A 17500-nucleotide genomic window follows, 5' to 3' on the forward strand; every position below is an offset into this window, starting at 1 on the left:
CCTTCTAAAGGATTGTGAGTCTGCGTTATTCAGGGCAAGCGGAGCCGGGAACACTTCCCTAAAGACATTATAATGTGCACAACATCTGCACTTATGTTGGTCTGTGTTTATTATTCCTGAGGTCTCCATAATCCTGGACCAGGCCGTATCTTGAGCAGCTGCTGTGGTGGTCATGGAGGAGTGGAGAGCGCGAGACTGATTCCTGAAAGACCCCAGTGACAGACGAGTCTCTGCACTGATCCTGAAGGGTCAGTCTGAACACCAGCCGGTGACCTCTCACACCTGCAGCTTCTCCACGATGGACGTCCAGCGCTCTCCAGCCTCCAGCGCCTACACTGCAGCTCTGCACTTGGACTGTCAGCAGTGAAGATTAAACCACACTGCACTGAACACACTATGATCTTGTATGTTGAGCTGCTTTGACACTTCTGCATTGTAAAAGCGCTGCACAAATAAAGCTGAGCTGAATATTACTGATTTTCTTTAATTGTGTTATTTATCTAATGAGCTCTTCTTCAGTGCACTAATAAGGCATTTTGTCTTCTGAACACTGATTGTATGCAGATTAAATGCAGACCTGGCCCCGCCCCCTCCAGCAGCCGCTGCACCGCCTCCTCCAGCCCCAGCAGGTACAGGAACTCATGACTGGCGGTCGAGGGCATGAAGCTGAGCGTGGGGGGTACAGCAGTGGGCACGGGGATCTCCAGCAGACGCTTCTCCAGCTGCTTCTGCCCTGACGCCTGCCCACCGGCTGCAGACTCACTCACGCTGCATGAGGAGGAGTTCAGGCTCACGGCTGGCGTCTGCACACACACACACACACACACACACACACGCACACACACACACACACACACACACACACACACACACACACACATCAAATATAAGTAGAAAATTGTGACTGCAGGCCCCTGCTGAAAAATCCAGCTTTAACCAGCCTAGGCTGGTTGGCTGGTTTTAGAGGGGGTTTGGCCATTTCCAGGCTGGTTTTAGCTGGTCCGGCTGGAAAATGACCAGCTAAATCCAGCAAAAAAACAGCTTGACCAGCCTGGTTTAAGCTGGACATAGCTGGTTTTGGCTGGGCTCTCATCCTGGCTAGGCTGGTTAAGCTGGTTTAAGCTGGTCATCTCCCAGCCTGACTAGCTAAGACCCAGCTGGAAATGGCTGGAAACCAGCCTGGAAGTGGCCAAAACCCCTCTAAAACCAGCCTGGTCGACCAGCTAAAACCAGCCAACCAGCCTAGGCTGGTTTAAGCAGTTGTTTTCAGCAGGGGTTGAAGGAAAACAGTGGAGTACAGTACTGATACAGCACTGAAAATATTCTCAAGTGAAAGTAAACGACTTCATAATGTACAGCTCCTGAGACTGGTTTGTCCAGTCCGCACACCTGTGCGAGGCACACTCAAAACTGAACAAAGCCCCTGCAGGAATATGGAGTCAGCTTGGTTTCTTTATTATTCAATCCAAACTATCTTTCATGTTTTAATTACAATGTGTCTAACTCTGGTCTGAAGCTACACGTGTTTGTTTGAATAATCAAGACACGTGGAGTTTGCATGTTCTCCCCGTGTTGGCGTGGGTTTCCTCCGGGTGCTCCGGTTTCCCCCACAGAGAACTGATCAACTAAAGTGGCCGTAGTGTATGAGTGTGTGTGGGTGTTTCCCAGTGCTGGGTTGCAGCTGGAAGGGCATCGGGTGTGTGTAAAACATATGCTGGAATAGTTGGCGGTTCATTCCACTGTGGCGACCCCTGATTAATAAAGGGACTAAGCTGAAGGAAAATTAAGGCACAACATGGCCTCCAGCATACACGGGTCCAAAAGAAGCAAGCAAAGACTGTAGACGTGCACTAATGACCGCAGAACAGAGAGCGACATCAGAGAGAGAGCAACCCTAACCTAACCCTAACCCTAACTGTACACTGTAAATATGTAAATACAGCCATCAGAGACTGAAACTCAAGACCTTTTTGAAGACTCTGCACACAGTTCAAGACCTCATCACCACTTAGTTTCATCCAGTACCCCTGCAGACAGCAAGAAACCAATCCTGAACTAAACCTGTTTATATTTACTGAATAACAACGTTAATGCAGCAGGTGATGAACTTACACCAGCAGGAATAATGGTGTTTCCCTGATGACTGCAGGAATGAAAGCAGCGACATGTCAAACTACACAGCATCTCAATACTCAGAGATCAAACTCAGGCAAACGTTAGTCTACTGATGCAACACTCAACACCTTGTAAATTAACATTTAAGAAGTTTTAATACTCTTCTCTGAATTGACTCATCCATTTTGATTCCTTCTTAAGACCCCGCGGACGCCCTGATCATTCTGCAATGCCAAATATTTAATGATCAGTGCCATAATGCTTTCATTTGTTCATTCCTTTTCTTTTTGGCTTAAGCCTGGCTTATACTTCTGCGTCAGGTGACCGGCGTGACCCACGGCACATGCAACACCCGTAGCTGTGCATTCATACTTCTGCTGCAAATGTTCCTCCGTGTCGAGTTTCTTCTCTGCTGTTTTGTTTGTTCTGAACACTTCCAGGATGTACAAGTGGCTCAAACTCGCTCATTTTGAGGCAGGAACTGGCGGACGTGCAACAACTTTAACTATGAGGTAAACACAAAACAAAACTTTCCATCTGGAACTCCTTCACGGGACTCCACACTTGTAAACAATCGCTCCATCAGGCTCGCACCATTCACGCGGCTCTCGGTCCCACCAGACTCGTCAGTGCTACCAAGCCGACCAATCACAGAGCTTGGCTACGCGTCATTGCAATGTGTAGTTACATTTTTTTGAGAGGTGCACATAAGCGACACCAACAGCTACAGCGTAGGGCTATACGTCAACACCGTAGGCTGCACCATAGCATACACGTGCGCTAGACACAGAAGTATAGATCAGCCTTCAGTCTGTGTGTGTGTGTGTGTGTCTGTGTGTGTGTGTGTGTCAGTGTGTCTGTCTCTATGTGTGTGTGTGTGTATGTGTGTGTCTGTGTGTGTGTTTTCCGCCAGACCTGGTTGATGATCAGCAGGCCGGTGTTGGGCAGTGTGGTCATGTGGATCAGGCCCGGCTGGAGGAAGCGCTGCTGGTTCTGGACACTGCTGACCACAGATCTGAGCGCTGGAGGAGCTGATGAGGAGATCTGCTGGAGTCTGGAGACCTGCTGCTGCTGCGGACACACTGACAACGTCTGCAGGAACACAGCAGAGTTACTGACACACACACACACAGACGCGCGCGCGCACACACACGCACGCGCGCACACACACACACACACACACACACACACACACACACACACGCACACGCACACGCGCACACACACAGACGCGCACACACTCACACACACACACACACACACAGACGCGCACACACTCACACTCACACACACACACACACACACAGACGTGCTCGCGCACACACACAGACGTGCGCACACACACACACACACACACACACACACACACACACACACACACACACACACACACACACACACTCACCTGAGCTCCTCTGACCAGCGCCGGCATCATGACCTGAGCACCGGCTGAGCCCTGCTTACCCACAGCACGCACCAGAGGAGGCGGAGCTACTGACCGCACCTGACCAACACACACACACACACACACACACACACACATATATATATATATACACACACACACACACAAACACACAAAACACTCATCACTGTTACTCTGCACTAAAGACAGTGTGTATGCGTGTGTGCATGTGTGCATGTGTGTGCATGCGTGTGTGTGTGTGTGCTATACTCACAGGTGGAGCTGGTTTAGCAGCAGTGACGGTTTTAACCGGAGGAGCAGCTGAAACCACCGGCTGAACATAAACACAACACAACACAATCACACACCTTAGTCTGTGTGTGTGTGTGTCTGTGTGTGTGTGTGTGTGTGTGTGTGTGTGTGTGTGTGTGTGTGTGTGTGTGTGTGTACCTTCTGTGCGCTGGCCTCTTTGTTGGTCTGGCTGTGTCTGAGCTTCTTCAGCAGGAGGAGTTTGGCTTCTTCTAGACGCAGGACCTGCTTCAGACGCTCAATCATGTGCTCACGCTCCACTGCACAGCTCCTCTACACACACACACACACACACACACACACACACACACACACACACACACACACACACAATGTAACACACAATTACATATGTGAATAAAAACAAACATACACATAAGCTGTAATATTATGTGTGTGTGTGTGTGTGTGTGTGTTTATCATCAACAGGTGTGTGTTTCACATGAGCAGGTGTGTGTGTACCATCATCAGGTGTGTGTCCAGCTGTGTACGCTGACTCCTGCTCTTCAGTTGTGGAGTGTGAGACTCATCAGAGAGATCCATCACATCAGACGGAGACACAGAGCAGCGCTTACGCTTCACCTCCCTACACACACACACACACACACACACACACACACACACGTTTAAACTCACACACATAGTTAAAACAATTAAACACACTCAAAACAGACACACACACACACACACACTCATAGTTTGTTGCACACACAAGGGTCGATACACAAACACAGACACACAGGTAATAATTACACACACATTTACATAAACACACACACACATACACACACACTCCAGCTGATCATCACTGAACTCCACACTCATCCTGTACTAATCAACTAAACACGTCACATGATCTGAGGTCATGTGACTGAAACACACACATATACACACACGCACCATGAAACCATGACAACCAGCCAGTTGGAACCGGTTAGTGACAGCCTCCATTTTGAGAAGTGGAGGAGCATTTAGGGGCACAGAGAAAATGGAGAAACACACACACACACACACACACACACACACTGATTTCCTTCATCTTCTCCATGATGACAGCACATAATATTAGACTAGATGTTCTTCAAGACACTAGTGTTCAGCTTACAGTGACATGTGAAGGCTTCACTAGGGTAATCAGGGTAAAGTTAGGGTAATTAGGCAAGTCATTGTATAACAGTGGTTTGTTCTGGAGACAATCCAAAAGGGGGCTAATAATATTGACCCTAAAATGGTGCTGCTGCTGTCCGTGGGCTCGTCCGCCGTCTGCAGCTCCAGCTTGAGGGTCTTCACTTCTCCACCACTGCGCATGCTGAAGGACTGAACCGACACCGCTGACTCCGACCTCCAATCCAGACGCAGACGCTTCCCGTCCACAGAGTCTCTCTCCAGAGCACGCTTCTGACTGCGCGTCAGCCGCACCGCACCTGCGGACATCTCCACACCTGAACACATCAAAATAACATCGAAACAACGTCAGATCAACAGCAGAACAATGCAAGAACAACTTAATGAGAATAACACAAAAACAGCATCAGAACAACACCTGTACAACACCTGAACAACACCTGTACAACACCAAAACAACACCTGTACAACACCAGAACAACATCATAACACCTGTACAACCTCAGAACAACACCTGTACAACACCAAAACAACACCTGTACAACACCAAAACAACACCAGAACAACACCTGTACAACACCAAAACAACATCATAAAAACACCATAACAACACCTGAACAACATCATAACAACACATGTACAACACATGTACAACACCAAAACAACACCAGAACAACACCAAAACAACACCAGAACAACACATGTACAACACCAAAACAACACCAGAACAACACCTGTACAACACCAAAAACAACACCAGAACAACACCAAAACAACACCAGAACAACACATGTACAACACCTGTACAACATCATAACAACACCTGTACAACACCAGAACAACATCATAACACCTGTACAACCTCAGAACAACACCTGTACAACACCAAAACAACACCTGTACAACACCAGAACAACATCATAACACCTGTACAACCTCAGAACAACACCTGTACAACACCAAAACAACACCTGTACAACACCAAAACAACACCAGAACAACACCTGTACAACACCAAAACAACATCATAAAAACACCATAACAACACCTGAACAACATCATAACAACACATGTACAACACATGTACAACACCAAAACAACACCAGAACAACACCAAAACAACACCAGAACAACACCTGTACAACACCAAAAACAACACCAGAACAACACCAAAACAACACCAGAACAACACATGTACAACACCTGTACAACATCATAACAACACATGTACAACACCTGTACAACACCAAAATAACACCAGAACAACACCCAAAACAACACCAGAACAACACCAGAACAACACCAAAACAACACCAGAACAACACCTGTACAACACCTGTACAACATCATAACAACACCTGTACAACATCATAACAACACCTGTACAACACCTGTACAACATTATAACAACACCAGAACAACATCATAACAAGGCAAGGCAAGTTTATTTATATAGCATATTTCATACACAATGGCAATTCAAAGTGCTTTACATAAACAAGAATAAAAGAAACAAGTAAAAAAAAAATAAAAAAAAAATAAAACTGATTAAAAAACATAAAAACAGGTAAAATGTGATATGAAAGAATGAAGAAGAAGAGAAAAACATGATAGTGCGATCTGTCGGACGCAGCACAGTGCTCATTCAGTAAAGGCACAGCTAAACAGATGTGTGTTTCAGTCTTGATTTGAATGTGCCTAATGTTGGAGCACATCTGATCATTTCTGGAAGCTGATTCCAGCAGCGGGGGGCGCTGTTAGTGGCTGAAAGCAGATTCACCCTGCTTTGACTGAACTCTTGGAACTTCTAGTTTATATGATCCTAAAGATCTGAGTGATCTGTTGGGTTTGTATTCAGTGAGCATATCTGTGATGTATTTAGGTCCTAGGCCATTTAGTGATTTATAGACCAGTAATAATACTTTAAAATCTATTCTGAATGTAACTGGCAGCCAGTGTAGAGACCTGAGGACAGGTGTGATGTGCTCTGATTTTCTGGTTCTGGTCAGAATTCTGGCTGCAGCGTTCTGGATGAGCTGCAACTGTCTGACTGTCTTTTTAGGAAGACCAGAGAGGAGTCCATTACAGTAATCCACTCTGCTGCTGATAAAAGCATGAACAAGTTTCTCTAAATCTTCACTAGAAACAAAGCATCTGATTCTTGCTATGTTTTTGAGATGATGGTATGCTGATTTACTGACTGCTTTGACATGACTGTTGAAACTCAGATCTGACTCCAGAGTCACACCAAGATTCTTGACCTTATTTTTTGTCGTTTGACCTTTAGTGCCAAGGTACGTATTTACCTTGAGAACCTCATCCCTGTTCCCAAACGCAATGACTTCAGTTTTCTCTTTGTTTAACTGAAGAAAGTTTTGGCACATCCAATTGTTAATTTCATCAATGCACTGGCAGAGGGTGTCAATGGGGCTGTAGTCATTAGGCTGTAAGGCTAGGTAGATCTGAGTGTCATCAGCAGAGCTGTGGTAGGAGATTTGGTTCTTTCTCATTATTTGGCTCAGAGGGAGCATGTAAAGGTTGAACAGGAGAGGTGCCAGAATCGAGCCTTGTGGGACTCCACATGTCATGGGTGTCCACCTCGACCTATGGTCACCTATACTGACATAGTAACCTCTCCCTTCAAGGTAAGATCTAAACCATTTGAGGACTGTCCCAGACAGCCCAACCCAGTTTTCCAGCCTATCCAGAAGTATGCTGTGATCAACAGTGTCAAATGCAGCACTGAGATCCAACAATACCAGCACTGTTATTTTACCTGAATCTGTATTTAGGCGTATAACATTGATTATCTTTATAAGAGCGCTCTCTGTACTGTGATGTGCTCTGAACCCAGATTGAAAATTGTCTAAACACCCCCTGAAGTTTAAGAACTTGTTAACCTGGTTCAAAACAACATTTTCCAATGATTTTGCCAATGAAAGGGAGATTTGAGATTGGCCTGTAATTGCTCAGTAGGGTGTTATCCAGGTTGCTCTTCTTCAAGAGGATATACCTGTATAACACCTGAACAACTTCATAACAACACCTGTACAACACCGGAACAACATCATAACAACACCTGTACAACACCTGTACAACACCATAACAACACCTGTACAACATCATAACAACACCTGTACAACACCGGAACAACATCATAACAACACCTGTACAACACCTGTACAACACCATAACAACACCTGTACAACATCATAACAACACCTGTACAACATCATAACAACACCTGTACAACACCATAACAACACCTGTACAACACCAGAACAACACCTATACAACACCGGAACAACTTCATAACAACACCTGTACAACACCAGAACAACATCATAACAACACCTGTACAACACCAGAACAACACCTATACAACACCAGAACAACTTCATAACAACACCTGTACAACACCAGAACAACACCTATACAACAACAGAACAACATCATAACAACACCTGTACAACACCAGAACAACATCATAACAACACCTGTACAACACCAGAACAACATCATAACAACACCTGTACAACACCAGAACAACATCATAACAACACCTGTACAACACCAGAACAACATCATAACAACACCTGTACAACACCAGAACAACATCATAACAACACCTGTACAACACCAGAACAACATCATAACAACACCTGTACAACACCAGAACAACATCATAACAACACCTGTACAACACCAGAACAACACCTATACAACACCAGAACAACATCATAACAACACCTGTACAACACCAGAACAACATCATAACAACACCTGTACAACACCAGAACAACACCTATACAACACCAGAACAACATCATAACAACACCTGTACAACACCAGAACAACATCATAACAACACCTGTACAACACCAGAACAACACCTATACAACACCAGAACAACATCATAACAACACATGTACAACACCAGAACAACATCATAACAACACCTGTACAACACCAGAACAACACCTGTACAACACCTGTACAACATCATAACACCTGTACAACACCAGAACAACATCATAACAACACCTGTACAACACCAGAACAACATCATAACAACACCTGTACAACACCAGAACAACACCTATACAACACCGGAACAACTTCATAACAACACCTGTACAACACCATAACAACACCTGTACAACACCAGAACAACACCTATACAACACCAGAACAACATCATAACAACACCTGTACAACACCAGAACAACACCTGTACAACACCAGAACAACACCTGTACAACACCAGAACAACACCTATACAACACCAGAACAACATCATAACAACACCTGTACAACACCAGAACAACATCATAACAACACCTGTACAACACCTATACAACACCGGAACAACTTCATAACAACACCTGTACAACACCATAACAACACCTGTACAACACCAGAACAACACCTATACAACACCATAACAACACCTGTACAACACCAGAACAACATCATAACAACACCTGTACAACACCAGAACAACATCATAACAACACATGTACAACACCAGAACAACATCATAACAACACCTGTACAACACCATAACAACACCTGTACAACACCAGAACAACACCTATACAACACCAGAACAACATCATAACAACACATGTACAACACCAGAACAACATCATAACAACACCTGTACAACACCAGAACAACATCATAACAACACCTGTACAACACCAGAACAACATCATAACAACACCTGTACAACACCAGAACAACACCTATACAACACCAGAACAACATCATAACAACACCTGTACAACACCAGAACAACACCTGTACAACACCTGTACAACATCATAACACCTGTACAACACCAGAACAACATCATAACAACACCTGTACAAAACCTGTACAACGTGTGTGTGTGTGCGTAAACAGAACCTTACATAGGTAATTTCACCTTTACAACAAGTTAAATGACAGACGGACAAAGTGTGATATACAGACGAACACATACGCACACACTCATCTGCACTTCCTGTATTACAGGAAGCGCTGCAGTACATGCGCGCGCACACACACACACACACACACACACACACACACACACACACACACACACACACACACACACACACACACACACACACACACACACACACAGAGGGAGAGTTAATGGAAAGCTGACTTTAGTTGTTTTCTCTCTCCCACCAGTGACATCATCACACACACACACAAACACACACACATAAGTCTGGCTCATCATTACACTGATCATAGCTTCATCATCATCATCATAATCATCATCATCAGTGTGTTCAGGATTCTCACCTCTGCACTGACGAGATGCCCCCCCGATAGGGAGCCTACAATAACCTATGACCTTGTGTGTGTGTCTGCAGCGCTGATGGTCACTTCAGGACACAGGAAGCACATCTGCAGTGTGTATTTATAGTGTGTGACAAAATGACCTCCCCAACAACACACACACGCACACACACACACACTAAATGCATTTGTGTGTGCATTAGAGAGAGCGTTTATGTGTGTCTATGAGAAAGAGATCATCACTCTGACACACACTCACACACACACACACACACACACACACACACACACACACAGATCAGTTCCAGTAAAGCAGGCTGTGGTGAAGTGTGTTTCCCATCAGGCTGCTGGTGGACATGCGAGCGAGAGTTTGCAGCTGTGGTTTATGCGTCTCCTGCAGTGCATGCAGATACACACACACACACATACACACACACACACACAACACAGCACAGCAACAAAAACCTGTACTGTGAACGATCAGACAATTGATAACATCCACCATCATCATCATCATCATCATCATCATCACTGCACTCCTCTGAACACACAGCTGGTTTATGTGTGTGTGTGTGTGTGTGTGTGTGTGTGTGTCCTCCTCAAGCATCTCCTGTGTGTAGCACTAGTGTCCTCCACATCTCCTCTTCTGTTGTAGCTGTGTAATGACTCTATTCATTCAGCGGAGTGATATGGAGCTCTGAACCTGCCGGAACTACTTTAGCTGTGCCTTTATCTGACAATAACCAAAGAGTGAGCAGCAGCCAATCAGAGTCCAGCGTTCAGCAGCAGTATAACTCATTCATTATGGACGCATGTTTGATTTCTTTATGAATGTTTTACAGTAGGGCGACGCGGTGGCGCAGTGGTTAGCGCTGTCACCTCACAGTAAGAAGGTCTCTGGTTTGAGTCTCGGCTGGGTCAGTTGGTGTTTCTGTGTGGAGTTTGCATGTTCTCCCCGTGTTGGTGTGGGTTTCCTCCGGGTGCTCTGGTTTCCCCCACAGTCCAAACACATGCGCTATAGGGGAACTGATCAACTATACTGACCAGAGTGTTTGAGTGTGTGTGTGTGTGTGAGTTTGTATGGGTGTTTCCCAGGACTGGGTTGCAGCTGGAAGGGCATTCGCTGTGTAAAGCATATGCAGTAATAGTTGGTGGTTCATTCCGCTGTGGCGACCCCTGATCAATAAGGGACTACGCCGAAAAGAAAATGAATGTTTACAGGGTGAGGTCTAGAAGGGATACAGCTGTGGACGCTAACAGGGATACAGCATCAGACAGCGTTCAGTCCTAATAATTAATATTCAGAATATTGATTAGGGTGGGCGTTAATAAAGCACAATTAATAAATCAAATGAATACTGATCGACACTCTGTACACTTCATTACTGTTCATCATTATCCTGAGGGGAGGGTTCACTCTGAGGTCAACCTGAGGCTCGTCACCCGGCAACGGCTTCAGCATCCGATCGTCCTGGCAACAACAACAAACACAGCCAAAGATCAAAACAAGCAGAGTGATGCGAGCGGCTGGGTCAGATGAGCTTCTGAAGCCCTCGAGAGCGACTCTGATGAGCCAATCCTCCAGACACAGACACACAGCGCACTGCACACACACCTCCATCAGAGTGAAGCCCTCCACATGCTGGATCCAGAACAGCCGTGTGTGTGTGTGTGTGCTGACACTGCTGAACCACTGACCTCCATTACCATCACAGGAACTGATCACAGAGCCAGGACAGCAGACACGGCCTGTGTGTGTGTGTGTGTGTGTGTGTGTGTGTGTGGCGACGCTGAGGCGCAGGAGGTATTGCTGTGGCCTTACAGTAAGAAGGTCTCTGGTTTGAGTCCTCGGCTGGGTCAGTTGGTGTTTCTGAGTGGAGTTTGCATGTTCTCCCCATGTTGGCGTGGGTTTCCTCCGGTTTCCCCCACAGTCCAAACACATGCGCTATAGGAGAACTGATCAACTACACTGGCCAGAGTGTGAGTGTGTGTGTGTGTGTGTGTGCAAGAGTGTGTATGGGTGTTTCCCAGTGATGGATTGCAGCTGGAAGGAAATCCACTGCGTAAAAACATGCTGGATATGTTGGTGGTTCATTCCGCTGTGGCGACCCCTGATGAATAAAGAGACTGAGCCAAAGACATGAATGTGTGTGTGTGTGTGTGTGTGTGACTGAGTGTATAGTGTGTGTCTGTAGAGTAAGTTTGAGTGTATAGTGTGCAAAATTAGTAAGTTATGTGCAGTGTGAGAGTGCATACTGTATGTTTCTGTGTGTGTGTGTGTGTGAGAGGTTGTGTATTTGTGTTTCCTGTGAGTGTGTATTTAGTGTGTGTCTGTAGAGTGAGTTTGTGTGTATAATGTGCAAGTTAGTAAGGTGTGTGTGTGTGATAAACACTTATAATCTCGCTGAAGCAGGAGAATAAATGGCCGCGTTCCGCTTTAAGAGGAGGAAGAGGAGGAAGAGCGACAGACAGCAGGAGGAAGAGGAAGAGCAGCCGGACACGGAGATACTACTGAACGAGTTCAGCAGCAGATACACACACACACACACACACATACATACACACGTGCACACATACACTCGCTCACAAACATTGCAATGCCAATCTTCATCATCATCGTCGTCGTCATCATCTTCATCCCCATCGCTTCTGTGCCCGCGCACGCGCACACACGCCATTACGCGCGCACTCAGCGTGATCAATAACTCCGAATATCTCATGATTACAAACCTGAAGCGATGAAGCTCACCCCGAGGAAACTTTACTGCACTTTACAGCAGTTTCACCACACACACACACACACACACACACACACACTGAACTACCGATAAACTCTCAGAAAGTAAAAACACTAAAGAGTTCCACAACTTCGACACCGTGTGAGTGTTTATCGGTGTGTTTATCGGTGTGGTCAAGAGAGCGCAAGTGTGTGTGTGTGCATATGAGTGTGTCTGAGACAGCCTGAGTGTGTGTGTGTGTGTGTGTGTGTGTGTGTGGCGGTGAGGAAGAGCAGCAGCTCTCGGTCCTCCAGAACTCTCTCTCTCTCTCAGTCACTCACCGGCTTTGCTCTTCTCTTCACCTCTCCGCGGCTCCACTGGGCGGTTCGTCCGGTAATTCTCCCGGTTATCCCGGGAAACCCTCCGATTCTCGCCCTCCCCGCACACAGACGCGCGCGCACACACATACACACACCCGTCACCGCACTGAACACGCGCATGCGCAGTGACGAGGCCGAGAGCATCATCAGACTGTCACACAAGTGAGTCTTCATCACACACCCGAGCACAGGTGAACGAACGAACGAACGAACACACACACACACACCTGATCATCATCACCGTGATATCAGCACAGGTGAAAACACACACAAACACACCGTAACACAAAGGAGCCTTTATCACAGGTGAGTGGCCAGGTGAACACAAACATATATTTACACACACACCACTGACCATCATCACTGTCATAAGTGAGTGGACAGGTGAACACACTGACACACACATATCTCTCACTCACTTTCACACACACACACCATCATCACTGTCACATAAGCGAGTCCTTATCATACACCTGAGCACAGGTGATCAGCCAGCCCCACACACACACACACACACACACACACACACACACACACACACACACACACACACACACACACACACACACACACACACACACACACACACACACACACACACACAAGTCCAATTTGTTAATCTCTTCACTCGCTCACTTCCCTCAGATCCTCCATGTGATCTTCCCTCGCTCACTTGATGAAGAGGAACACACTGTGCAGGGTGACGGGGATCCCCCAAGGGAACAGCAGATTGTGAGTGCATGTGTAAAAGTGGAATGGAACGCAGCCCTAGTGTCTCAGTGGACATCTGTAGACTAGCTAGTGTCAGTCTCCTCAGTCAGGGCTCTGAGGGGAGGATTCTCCAGATGTTCAGTCAGGTTTAGGTCAGGACTCTGGGCTGGACGTTTCTGCTCCAGCAGTTGAGCTGGGCTGATGTGTCGGTATCAGAGACTCAGGAAGCTCCTGCACACTAGTGTGGGCCGCTGTCCAAACACTGCTCCACGAGGATCCACACATCTGCAGTCAGGGCTTGTGGAGTATCGGTCAGCAACACTGCGGGACGTCAGTGCACAGGGCTCTGTCACAATACTATCTGCACACAGCCTTGAGGAGACTGCACATGTCAGACTCTATGGAGGGAGTGACGTCACTGTGAGGGGCGGGGTTGTGGGTGGGGTCGCAGCAGGTCATCAGTGTGTGGAAATGTTGTTCCTGCACTGGTGGGGGCGCTGGAGAACACTTGAGGACAGTGAAGGCTTTAGTGAAGCTGCTGCTTCAGATGATGGTGGACGTCTCAATCCAGCACCCTTACTCAAACAAACAGACGAGAAGCAGAACTGTCCTATAAAACACACGTGTCAAACCCAGCTCCGGGAGGGCCGCAGCTCTGCACAGGTAACTCAATCACCTGTAGGTCTCCATCAGTGTGAGCAGGTGTGTTTAATCAGAGCTGCGGCTCTCCAGGAGCGGAGTCTGACCCTGCGCTGATCTGTGAATGAACACAGCCGGTCCTTCATACACTTCTCCAAGTTTATTTAAAAAATCCTGATGATTCTGAAGCAGACACACAGAAATAATAACAACAATAATAATAATAAGAGTTTAAAAATACAGTCATTAGAAGAGCGCGCAGCTGATCTGAGAACAGACCGAGGCCAGGAGGAGCGGAAGCTACAACACTACACAAACAACAGATCTCACACACACACACACACCGAGGCTAATCCAGAGCAGACGACGACAGAGTAATGCTGTTAATGTGGCATATAAATATTCAAACTTTACAAAATCTAATAAATGCATTTGATAAAACTACAGAAGAAGAAATAAAGAGCAGAGAGAGAGCGTTAAAAGAAAAGAGCGAGCGTCTGTACAGAGGAACACAGCAGACGAGCGGGTACAGAACTGAAAACCAGCCCGCGTCTGTCTGTCTGCGCGTGTGTGTGTGTGTGCGTGTGTGTGTGTGTGTGTGTGTGTGTGGGAATATCAAAGCCTAGAAAAGATCAGTGTCAGTCCTCCGCTGCACACACACACTCGTCCAGAGAAACAGCGCCCCCTGCTGCACACTCTGCCCCCTGCAGCTCACCACTGTAATGGCAGAATCACTGCAGATTCAGTTAAGCCCGCATCAATAGGAGGAAGCACCCCACACACACACACACACACACACACACACACACACACACACACACACACACACACACACACACACACACACACACACACACACCCACACACCCGCACACACACCCGCACACACACGCGCACACACACGCGCACACACACACACACACACACACACACACACACACGTTCACACACGCACACACACGCACGCACGCACGCAAACGCACGCGCACACACACGCGCACACACACGCGCGCACGCACACGCGCGCACGCACACGCGCGCACACACACGCGCGCACACACACACACATGCGCACACACACACACACGCGCACACACACACACATGCGCACACACACACACACATGCGCACACACACATGCGCACACACACACACACATGCGCACACACACACACATGCGCACACACGCACACAAACGCACACACACGGGGGGGTGTTGATGATGTGGGAGCCGGAGCTGCTGAAGCCCAGACACTAAACTGAGGAGCGTCTGAGGATGAGAGAGGAGCACAGGTGATGTCTGACGATGATCTGATTACCAGTCGAACTAACCCATCTGCTGCACACACGCGCACACACACACACACACACACACCAGCAGAAACCGTCAATAAAAACATCCGAATTAAAGACAAACAGCAGACAGAGGAGTGCAGCGGAGAAGTGTGTGTCTGTGTGTGTGTGTGTGTGTGTGTGTGTGTGTGTGTGTGTGAGAGAGGACGTGTATGTACAGTGTGCGTATGTATGTATGTGTGTGTGTTTAAAGCAGGCTCGCCAGGCTTGTTGTAGGTCCATTCTGAGCTTGAATCTGCACAGGAGGAGGCCCGTCCGTCCACTGCAACACACAAACACACACAATCAACACCATCACACACACTTCAGCAGATCTGCACCAGCCGCGTCACTGATGAAGGACTCAGGCTGGTGTGAGGGTTCGTTCACTCAGAACTGTTTCCTGTCTGACACACGACTCTTCTCTTGTTTCTGCAGGTAAACACACTCTTGATGGACGAAGAGCTCAAAAGAGCTCGGAGGCGGGGCAACTGTTGAATGTTGTCATGACGACGGTTGTGTTTGGTGTTATATGATGGCGGAGGAGGCCTCGCTGTGTCCACAGTATCCTGCATGATGATCTTCAAGAGCTCGTCATCATCATCAGGCTGTTTCTCCAGGTCTACCGGGTCTGTTATTGATGATGTGGCATCATGTGGAGCACTGCACTGCAGCTCTTTTAAACCCTTTCCTGAGCATCATGTCAAGCACACACATATAGTCCAGCCCGCACTATTCACCCTCGGGCCAATTCTGACGGACTTTACTGAAGCAGCACGTTTGATTGGCTTTTCTCAGACCGTGCACAAGAGCATCGCTGAGTTTATTGACATTCAAACTAAAACTCGAGTCAGAATTTGCCCGGGGGTGAATAATTTGGGCTTTGACTGTAGAATATGTGGATACAGCGGGGGAAATAAGGTCATTACACACAGCTCGTGTTGCAGATTGTGTTGGGTTTGTGTTATTACTGTGTGTATTGCTTATGCTTTTACCCAAATCTGCTTCAGTTCCATGTCTGCATTTCCACTATCGGGCCAGTGTGAGCCAGGGCTTTTATCGGGCCGGGCCGGACCAATCGCCCGGGAGGTTGAGTAATGAGGCTGAAATCATGTCGTGTTTCCACGGTTGGGCTAGTAGCTCACAGGACATCACGCAAACCCCGCCCACAGAACATCCCCCGAATCAAACGTCACACAGCCCGCCCACTTCAGCTGGAATCAGCAGATAAAGCACACCACATCATCACCACACCATTAAAATAAAGACAGCTCAAACTAACACATGAGCCGTTACTGTACAGCAGCACATGATATGTCTACACGCACAGACCTGTGTATTTCCATTCATTACATTTGTTTACTCGCCGACCGACTGTTGGCATTGTGCAGAGTGCTCTCGCCACTAACGGAGGGACCCAGCACAGAGAGCGCACCATCCATAATATAACACCACAGTAATTCTCCATT

The 17500-nt window shown here is 47.0% G+C and overlaps 2 protein-coding genes across 23 annotated transcripts in view; both read right to left on the minus strand.

The window, feature by feature from the left end:
• LOC103910228 (transcriptional repressor p66-alpha) overlaps positions 1-13494 on the minus strand; it is a 20459-nt gene extending 6965 nt beyond the window's left edge. For 10 of the 14 annotated variants that reach the window (XR_015941944.1, XR_015941943.1, XM_087241670.1 and 7 more), the window contains exons 1-8: positions 13311-13494; positions 5052-5271; positions 4292-4415; positions 3971-4102; positions 3795-3854; positions 3521-3619; positions 3031-3207; positions 578-803 (exon numbers count right to left, since the gene is read on the minus strand). Coding sequence is in view for 12 of the 14 variants with exons in the window: in XM_087241670.1 (XP_087097796.1) it covers positions 578-803; positions 3031-3207; positions 3521-3619; positions 3795-3854; positions 3971-4102; positions 4292-4415; positions 5052-5263 (1030 nt within the window). In the remaining 2 variants the exon portion in view is untranslated. Of the gene's footprint in view, positions 1-577; positions 804-3030; positions 3208-3520; positions 3620-3794; positions 3855-3970; positions 4103-4291; positions 4416-5051; positions 5272-10255; positions 10647-13310 lie in introns of those variants that run through there. The other 4 variants (XM_087241680.1, XM_087241679.1, XM_087241674.1 and 1 more) reach the window with 3 other exon arrangements.
• Positions 13495-14844: 1350 nt separating this feature from the next.
• mau2 (MAU2 sister chromatid cohesion factor) overlaps positions 14845-17500 on the minus strand; it is an 18213-nt gene continuing 15557 nt past the window's right edge. For 3 of the 9 annotated variants that reach the window (XM_087241694.1, XM_087241693.1, XM_087241692.1), the window contains one exon: positions 14845-16314. In XM_087241694.1, the coding sequence (XP_087097820.1) occupies positions 16240-16314 (75 nt within the window). In that variant the 3' untranslated portion in view covers positions 14845-16239. The remainder of the gene's footprint in view (positions 16315-17500) is intronic. The other 6 variants (XR_015479160.1, XR_015479159.1, XR_015479158.1 and 3 more) reach the window with 6 other exon arrangements.

This window comes from Danio rerio, chromosome 2 (genome assembly GCF_052040795.2).
Source record: "Danio rerio strain M-AB ecotype USA chromosome 2, GRCz13ab, whole genome shotgun sequence".
Lineage (NCBI taxonomy): Eukaryota > Metazoa > Chordata > Actinopteri > Cypriniformes > Danionidae > Danio > Danio rerio.